This window comes from Bombina bombina, chromosome 2 (assembly GCF_027579735.1).
Source record: "Bombina bombina isolate aBomBom1 chromosome 2, aBomBom1.pri, whole genome shotgun sequence".
NCBI lineage: Eukaryota > Metazoa > Chordata > Amphibia > Anura > Bombinatoridae > Bombina > Bombina bombina.
Genome location: NC_069500.1, coordinates 1889825 through 1902283, shown reverse-complemented (window position 1 = coordinate 1902283; position 12459 = coordinate 1889825). Strand labels below are relative to the sequence as shown.

Here is a 12459-nt window from a genome sequence, read left to right as displayed (position 1 = left end):
CACTCATACACACACTCATACACACACTCATACACACACTCATACACACACTCATACACACACTCATACAGACACTCATACACACACTCATACACACACTCATACACACACTCATACACACACTCATACACACACATACACACACTCATACACACACTCATACACACACTCATACACACTCATACACACACTCATACACACACTCATACACACACTCATATACACACCACACACTCATATACACTCATACACACACTCATACACACTCATATACACACTCATATACACACTCATACACACTCATACACACACTCATACACACACTCATACACACTCATACACACACTCATACACACACTCATATACACACTCATACACACACTCATACACACACTCATACACACACTCATACACACTCATACACACACTCATACACACACTCATACACACACTCATACACACACTCATATACACACCACACACTCATATACACTCATACACACACTCATACACACTCATATACACACTCATATACACACTCATACACACTCATACACACACTCATACACACACTCATACACACTCATACACACACTCATACACACACTCATACACACACTCATACACACACTCATACACACACTCATACACACACTCATACACACACTCATACACACACTCATACACACACTCATACTCACACTCATACACACACTCATACACACACTCATATACACACCACACACTCATATACACTCATACACACACTCATACACACTCATATACACACTCATATACACACTCATACACACTCATACACACACTCATACACACACTCATACACACACTCATACACACACTCATACACACACTCTTACACACTCATACACACACTCATACACACACTCAATACACACTCATACACACACTCACACACACACACACACACACTCATACACACACTCATATACACACTCGTACACACACTCATACACACACTCATACACACACTCATATACACACTCATACACACTCATACACACACTCATACACACACTCATACACACTCATACACACTCATGCACACACTCATACACACTCATACACACTCATAACACACTCATACACACACTCATACACACACTCATAGACACACCTACACACACTCATACACACACTCATACACACACTCATACACACACTCATACACACACTCTTACACACTCTTACACACACTCTTACACACTCATACACACACTCATACACACACTCATACACACACTCATACACACACTCATACACACACTCATACACACACTCATACACACTCTCATACACACACTCATACACACACTCATACACACACTCATACACACACCACACACTCATACACACTCATACACACACTACACACTCATACACACTCATACACACACTCATACACACACTCACACACTCTACACACTCATACACACACTCTTACACACTCATACACACACTCATACACACACTCATACACACACTCATACACACACTCATACACACACTCATACACACTCATACACACCACACACTCATACACACTCATACACACACCATACACACACTCATACTACACACTCATACACACACTCATACACACTCATACACACTCATACACACTCATACACACTCATACACACTCATACACACACTCATACACACTCATACACACACTCATACACACACCACACACTCATACACACACTCATACACACTCATACACACTCTCATACACACTCATACACACACTCATACACACTCATACACACTCATACACACACACACACTCATACACACTCATACACACACTCTTGCACACTCATACACACACTCTTACACACACTCTTACACACTCATACACACACTCTTACACACTCATACACACTCATACACACACTCATACACACACTCATACACACACTCATACACACACTCATACACACTCTCATACACACACTCATACACACACTCATACACACACCACACACTCATATACACACTCATATACACACTCATACACACACCACACACACACACACACCACACACTCATACACACACTCATATACACACTCGTACACACACTCATACACACACTCATACACACTCATATACACACTCAGTACACACTCATGCACACACTCATACACACACTCATACACACTCATACACACTCATGCACACACTCATACACACACCCATACACACTCATAGACACACTCATACACACTCTCTTACACACACTCATACACACACTCATACACACACTCATACACACACTCATACACACACTCATACACACACTCTTACACACACTCTTACACACTCATACACACACTCATACACACACTCATACACACACTCATACACACACTCATACACACACTCATACACACACTCATACACACACTCATACACACACTCATACACACACTCATACACACACTCATATACACACCACACACTCATACACACTCATACACACACCACACACTCATACACACACCACACTACACACTCATACACACTCATATACACACTCATACACACACTCGTACACACACTCATACACACTCATATACACTCATACACACACTCATACACACTCATACACACACTCATACACACACTCATACACACCCATACACACCCATACACACACTCATACACACACTCATACACACCCATACACACACTCATACACACCCATACACACACTCATACACACACTCATACACACACTCATACACACACTCTTACACACTCATACACACACTCATACACACACTCATACACACACTCATACACACACTCATACACACACTCATACACACTCATATACACACCACACACTCATACACACTCATACACACACCACACACACACACACTACACACTCATACACACTCATACACACTCATACACACTCATACACACTCATACACACTCATACACACTCTATACACACTCGTACACACTCGTACACACTCGTACACACTCATACACACACCACACACTCATACACACTCTCATACACACTCTCATACACACTCTCATACACACTCATACACCACACCACACACTCATACACACTCATACACACACCACACACTCATACACACTCATACACACACTCTTACACACTCATACACACACTCTTACACACACTCTTACACACTCATACACACACTCTTACACACTCATACACACACTCATACACACACTCATACACACACTCATACACACACTCATACACACTCATACACACACTCATACACACACTCATACACACACTCATACACACACCACACACTCATATACACACTCATATACACACTCATACACACACCACACACACACACACACACACTCATACACACACTCATATACACACTCGACACACACTCATACACACACTCATACACACTCATGCACACACTCATACACACACTCATACACACTCATACACACTCATACACACTCATGCACACACTCATACACACACCCATACACACACCATAGACACACTCATACACACACTCATACACACACTCATACACACCCATACACACACTCATACACACACTCATACACACACTCTTACACACACTCTTACACACACTCTTACACACTCATACACACACTCATATACACACTCATACACACACTCATACACACACTCATACACACACTCATACACACACTCATACACACTCATATACACACCACACACTCATACACACTCATACACACACCACACACTCATACACACACCACACTACACACTCATACACACTCATATACACACTCATACACACACTCGTACACACACTCATACACACTCATACACACTCATATACACTCATACACACACTCATACACACTCATACACACTCATACACACACTCATACACACACTCATACACACACTCATACACACCCATACACACCCATACACACACTCATACACACACTCATACACACCCATACACACACTCATACACACCCATACACACACTCATACACACACTCGTACACACACTCGTACACACTCATACACACTCATATACACTCATACACACACTCATACACACTCATACACACTCATACACACACTCATACACACACTCATACACACCCATACACACCCATACACACACTCATACACACACTCATACACACCCATACACACACTCATACACACACTCATACACACACTCATACACACACTCATACACACACTCTTACACACACTCATACACACACTCATACACACACTCATACACACACTCATACACACACTCATACACACACTCATACACACACTCATACACACACTCATACACACACTCATACACACACTCATATACACACCACACACTCATACACACACTCATACACACACTCATACAGACACTCATACACACACTCATACACACACTCATACACACACTCATACACACACTCATACACACACATACACACACTCATACACACACTCATACACACACTCATACACACACTCATATACACACCACACACTCATACACACTCATACACACACCACACACACACACACTACACACTCATACACACTCATACACACTCATACACACTCATACACACTCATACACACTCATACACACTCATACACACTCATACACACTCATATACACACTCATGTACACACTCGTACACACTCGTACACACTCGTACACACTCGTACACACTCGTACACACTCATACACACACCACACACTCATACACACTCTCATACACACTCTCATACACACTCATACACACACCACACACCACACACTCATACACACTCATACACACACCACACACTCATACACACTCATACACACACTCTTACACACTCATACACACACTCTTACACACACTCTTACACACTCATACACACACTCTTACACACTCATACACACACTCATACACACACTCATACACACTCATACACACACTCTTACACACTCATACACACACTCATACACACACTCATACACACACTCATACACACACTCATACACACTCATATACACACCACACACTCATACACACTCATACACACACCACACACTCACACACACCACACTCACACCACACACACACCACACACACACCACACCACACACTACACACTCATACACACTCATACACACTCATACACACTCATATACACACTCATACACACACTCATACACACACTCATACACACAAATACACACTCATACACACACCCACACACTCATACACACTCATACACACTCTCATACACACACTCATACACACTCATACACACACCACACACTCATACCACACTCATACACACTCTCATACACACACTCATACACACTCATACAAACACCACACACTCATACACACTCATACACATACCACACACTCATACACACTCTCATACACACACTCATACACACACCACACACTCATACACACTCATACACACACCACACACTCATACACACACCACACACTCATACACACACCACACACTCATACACACTCATACACACACCACAAACTCATACACACACCACACACTCATACACACACTACACACTCATACACACTCATACACACACCACACACTCATACACACCCACACACTCATACTCATACACACTCATACACACTCATACACACACATACACACTCATACACACACCACACACTCATACAAACACCACACACTCATACACACTCATACACACTACCACACACTCATACACACTCTCATACACACACTCATACACACACCACACACTCATACACACACTCATACACACTCATACACACTCATACACACTCTCATACACACTCTCATACACACACTCATACACACACTCATACACACTCATATACACACCACACACTCATACACACTCATACACACACCACACACTCATACACACACCACACACACACTACACACTCATACACACTCATACACACTCGTACACACTCATACACACACCCATACACACTCATACACACACCACACACTCATACACACTCATACACACTCTCATACACACACTCATACACACTCATACACACACCACACACTCATACACACACCACACACACACCACACACACCACTACACACTCATATACACACTCATACACACTCATATACACACTCATACACACACTCATACACACTCATACACACACCCATACACACTCATACACACACCACACACTCATACACTCTCATACACACTCATACACACTCATACACACACCACACACTCATACACACTCATACACACACCACACACTCATACACACTCATACACACACCACACACTCATACACACTCATACACACACTCATACACACACCTACACACTCATACACACTCATACACACTCTCATACACACACACATACACACACCACACACTCATACACACTCATACACACACCACACACTCATACACACACTCCACACTCATACACACACCACACACTCATACACACACTCATACACACACTCATACACACTCATACACACTCATACACACTCATACACACACCACACACTCATACACACACCACACACTCATACACACTCATACACACACCATACACTCATACACACACCACACACTCATACACACTCATACACACTCATACACACTCATACAAACACCACACACTCATACACACTCATACACATACCACACACTCATACACACTCATACACACTCTCATACACACACTCATACACACACCACACACTCATACACACTCATACACACACCACACACTCATACACACTCTCATACACACACACATACACACTCATACACTCTCATACACACACACATACACACTCATACACACACCACACACTCATACACACACCACACACTCATACACACTCATACACACACCACACACTCATACACACACCACACACTCATACACACACCTACACACTCATACACACTCATACACACACCACACACTCATACACACTCATACACACACCACACACTCATACACACACCACACACTCATACACACTCATACACACTCATACACACTCATACACACTCATACACACTCATCCACACTCATACACACACCACACACTCATATACACCCACACACTCATACACACTCATACACACTCATACACACACTCACACACACTCATACCACACACTCATACACTCTCATACACACACCACACACTCATACACACTCATACACACTCATACACACACCACACACTCATACACACTCATACACACACCACACACCACACACTCATACACACTCATACACACACCACACACTCATACACACCACACACTCATACACACCACACACTCATACACACTCATACACACACCACACACTCATACACACTCATACACACACCACACACTCATACACACACCACACACTCATACACACTCATACACACACCACACACTCATACACACTCATACACACACCACACACTCATACACACACCACACACTAATACACACTCATACACACACCACACACTCATACACACACATACACACTCATACACACACACACTCATACACACTCATACACATACCACACACTCATACACACTCATACACACACCACACACTCATACACACTCATACACACACCACACACTCATACACACACCACACACTCATACACACACCACACACTCATACACACTCATACACACCACACACTCCTACACACACCACACACTCATACACACACCACACACTCATACACACACCACACACTCATACACACTCATACACACACCACACACTCATACACACTCATACACACACCACACACTCATACACACTCATACACACACCACACACACTCATACACACACCACACACACTCATACACACACCACACACTCATACACACACCACACACTCATACACACACCACACTCTCATACACACTCATACACACACCACACACTCATACACACACCACACACTCATACACACACCACACACTCATACACACACCACACACTCATACACACTCCTACACACACCACACACTCATACACACACCACACACTCATACACACACCACACACTCATACACACTCATACACACACCACACACTCATACACACTCATACACACACCACACACACTCATACACACACCACACACACTCATACACACTCATACACACACCACACACTCATACACACACCACACACTCATACACACACCACACACTCATACACACTCATACACACACCACACACTCATACACACACCACACACTCATACACACACCACACACTCATACACACACCACACACTCATACACACACTACACACTCATACACACTCATACACACACTCATACACACACCCATACACACTCATACACACACTCGTACACACTCGTACACACTCATACAACACCTTCCTATTCACATGACACAGGGCATCAGAGAGTTCTCATTTCTGGACACTTAGTGTTCTGTATGAGTTGGCACAGGCACGCTAGGTGGTGAGGTTACGGGCTGAAGATTGCAGCTTTTCTACATGAGGTTGTGAGGGATTTATTGATGATTAAGCCAATTCTTTTTCAGTGAAGGAATCCTGAAGACCGCAAAAGCTCTGGTTGAAGACACCAAGGTATTAGTTCAGAACGCAACATCCAGTCAAGAGAAGTTGGCTCAGGCAGCTCAGTCTTCGGTCACAACCATCACACGCCTCGCCGAGACCGTTAAACTGGGAGCCGCCAGCTTAGGAGCAGAAGATCCAGAAACGCAGGTAAAGTAATGAAGCTTGGAGAAAGGGAAGAGAGGTGCACTATCCAACTCCGGGAAATCTAAACTTTTACTAATCATTTTATAACAGACTTTTGGCTGCATGGCATTAAGTGTTAGTAGTTCATGTGTCAATAAATTATTATAATAAGTGACATCACTCTTAAATACTCTCTGAGGAGAAGCCCAGATATAGGGAGACATTTTAAAAAAACATGCTGCAGCTTTCCTGGCCAATAGCTGGATACATCTCTGTCAGGTGGGGACACCCTCCAAAAAGCAGCAAAAAACATACGTATCTAATTTCAACCCTTTATCTTTATTAAATCTGGATACAGCATAAATTAATGAAGAAACATACATGAAATTTAAGTAAATTGGCAACAAATCGTATCGAAGCAGATAAATTCTGATTGGTCGCTCCAATCTGTAGTGTACAAAAATCTCTTATCTTAGTCCAATGGCACTTCCAAGAACTAGAACACTTACTGGTGTGTAAAATTCTTAGTAGAAGTTACATTTTTCAAGAGCCGATAAGGCACCTCAAACTCTCCTCTGTATTTCTCCTGTAGCTATTTTGAGGTAGCAACACGTGTATTTCACCTGTCCTGTCTCATATGCCGCTTTCTTAGCTAAATCTCAGAATTGGATTTTCTTGATAAAGGTGTTGAGACTCCATGATCCATTGCTCCTGGGAATTACTCTTCCATACCATTAGGAGGAGGCAAAGATTCCCAAACCCCAAGAACTTTATACTTTATATTTTTACTGGTTGTTTACTAGTAGATGAGTGTCTTGTGGATCTGCAATATAGTATTACATAACCTCTGCTGATATATGTCAGTACTGGCTTTCTACTGGTTGTTTACTAGTAGATGATTGTCTTATGGATCTGCAATATACTCCTATTACATAACCTCTGCTGATATGTCAGTACTGGCTTTCTACTGGTTGTTTACTAGTAGATGATTGTCTTATGGATCTGCAATATACTCCTATTACATAACCTCTGCTGATATATGTCAGTACTGGCTTTCTACTGGTTGTTTACTAGTAGATGATTGTCTTATGGATCTGCAATATACTCCTATTACATAACCTCTGCTGATATATTTCAGTACTGGCTTTCTACTGGTTGTTTACTAGTTGATGAGTGTCTTATGGATCTGCAATATACTCCTATTACATAACCTCTGCTGATATATTTCAGTACTGGCTTTCTACTGGTTGTTTACTAGTTGATGAGTATCTTATGGATCTGCAATATACTCCTATTACATAACCTCTGCTGATATATTTCAGTACTGGCTTTCTACTGGTTGTTTACTAGTTGATGAGTATCTTATGGATCTGCAATATACTCCTATTACATAACCTCTGCTGATATATGTCAGTACTGGCTTTCTACTGGTTGTTTACTAGTATATGTGTGTCTTATGGATCTGCAGTATACTCCTATTACATAATCTCTGCTGATATATATAATTTCTGGCCTTTTACTGGTTGTTTACTAGTAGATGAGTGTCTTTTTCTTTTACATTTTACTAGATGTCTCAATCTGATCCTGTCTCAGAAGCTGCTGTACTAACCATGCTGCCTGAACACAGTTCTACCAAATCTAAGTCTGTTGTAAGATAGTGGAGATTATATCTCCAGCTGTAGTATGAAGCTTTTGTATGCAGAAACATTTTCTATTAGTGCTAGTACAGTACCTGTTGTTCCCTCAACATTTAATGTACATGATATCCCTGTTATGAAAAATTATATTGCTGATGCGATACAGAAGACTATGGCTGTTATTCTGCCTCCAAATAAACATAAAAGGTCTTTTAAAACTTATCATAATACTGATGAAATTTGTAATGACCGACAACATACTGATATATCCACCTCTGATGTGGATCTCTCTGATTCAGAAGATCCTACTTCAGACATTGACACTGATATATCAACTTATCTTTTTAAGATTGAGTATATTTGTTCTTTGTTAAAAGAAGTGTTGATAACTTTTGATATTGAGGAGTCTGGTCCTTTTGATAATGAATCCAGTAAACGTTTAAATTCTGTCTATAAACCTCCTGTGATTACTCCTGAGGTTTTCCCTGTTCCTGATGCTATTTCTGATGTGATTGTTAAGGAATGGTCTAAGCCTGGTACTTCTTTTGTTCAAGGTTTAAAAAGTTGTATCCTTTGCCAGTGGCTAAGTTAGAGTTTTGGGAAAAAGTCCATAAGGTTGATGTGGCTATTTCTACTCTTGCTAAGCTTACTACTTTTCCTATGGAAGATAGTACCTCTTTTAAGGATCCTTTAGATAGGAGAATTGTATCTTATCTAAGGAAAGCTTATTTACATTCTGGCTATATTCTCAGACCTGCCATTTCTATGGCTGATGTTGCGGCTGCATCAACGTTTTGGTTGGATAGCTTAGCACAACGGGAAAAAGATTCTGATTTGCATAGCATTGTTTGTTTGCTTCAACTTGCTAATCATTTTATCTGTGATGCTATTTTTTATATCATCAATATTGATGTTAAATCTATGTCTTTGGCTATTTTAGCTAGAAGAGCTTTATGGCTCAAATCATGGAATGCTGACATATTGTCTAAATCTAGGTTACTATCTCTATCATTCCAGGGTAATAATTTGTTTGGTTCCCAGTTAGATTTTATTATTTCCACTATTACTGGGGGGGAGGGAGTTTTTTTCCTCAAGATAAAAAGTCTAAGGGTAAATCTAAAGCTTCTAATCGGTTTTGTTCCTATCGTCAGAATGGAGAACAGAAAACCACTGCTTCCCCTAAGGACTCTGGCTCCAATTGGAAGCCATCTTCGAGTTGGAATAAATATAAGCCTTATAAGAAACCAAAGCCAGCCCCCAAGACTGCATGAAGGTGCAGCCCTCAATCCAGTTCTACTGTTGGGGGGCAGATTGAAATTATTTCAAGACGTTTGGGCAGGTTCCGTTTAGAATCATTGGATTCAGAATATTGTCTCTCATGGGTATCGAATAAGTTTCAGAATAAGACGACCTGTGAGAAGATTTTTTCTCTCTCACATTCTGATCAAATCATGTGAAAGCCCGGGGCGGAGCCAACTGCCAGAGCGATAAGACGCACCATAGCAGAGCTCCTGACACTTTTTCATTGAAATATTAAATTATGGCGTTCTAAGAAGCTATATCTATCTAGGATCTACTCTTAACATATGGTGGAACATGGTCTCTATAATCTGAGCCTGTAATTTAATTTACTAGCCTTTGAGAAGGCGCAGAGGCCTGCAAAACGTCTCAAACCGAGACGGGGAATACAACGTGGTAACTGACCCACTAAATATCCATTTGACGGACGGTCCCGGTTTATCAACTAGCCGGTTGTTGTTACCCCTGCAGCATTTTGAAGATGGAGGAGTCGCCCACGCACCTGGCTCTATATCTAGAGAGGCTATGCAGCAAAGCCGACAGACAGTTTCACGGCCTGCGGTCTCTCATTACTGATTTGCGCAACAAAGATGGCGCCGCTCACCTAATTGACAGAGATGCAGATGTGGCAGGCCTGACAGAAGATCTGCTATCACCAATTCTACTCCCATGCGAACGATCTC

The 12459-nt window shown here is 41.7% G+C and overlaps 1 protein-coding gene across 1 annotated transcript in view; it reads left to right on the top strand.

Moving 5' to 3' along the window:
• The window catches only part of TLN1 (talin 1), a gene marked incomplete in the record, with an annotated part of 895533 nt that overhangs the window by 733791 nt on the left and 149283 nt on the right, over positions 1–12459 (top strand). Inside the window, 1 exon segment of the mRNA XM_053700951.1 lies at positions 8681–8864. Coding sequence (XP_053556926.1) covers positions 8681–8864 — 184 coding nt within the window.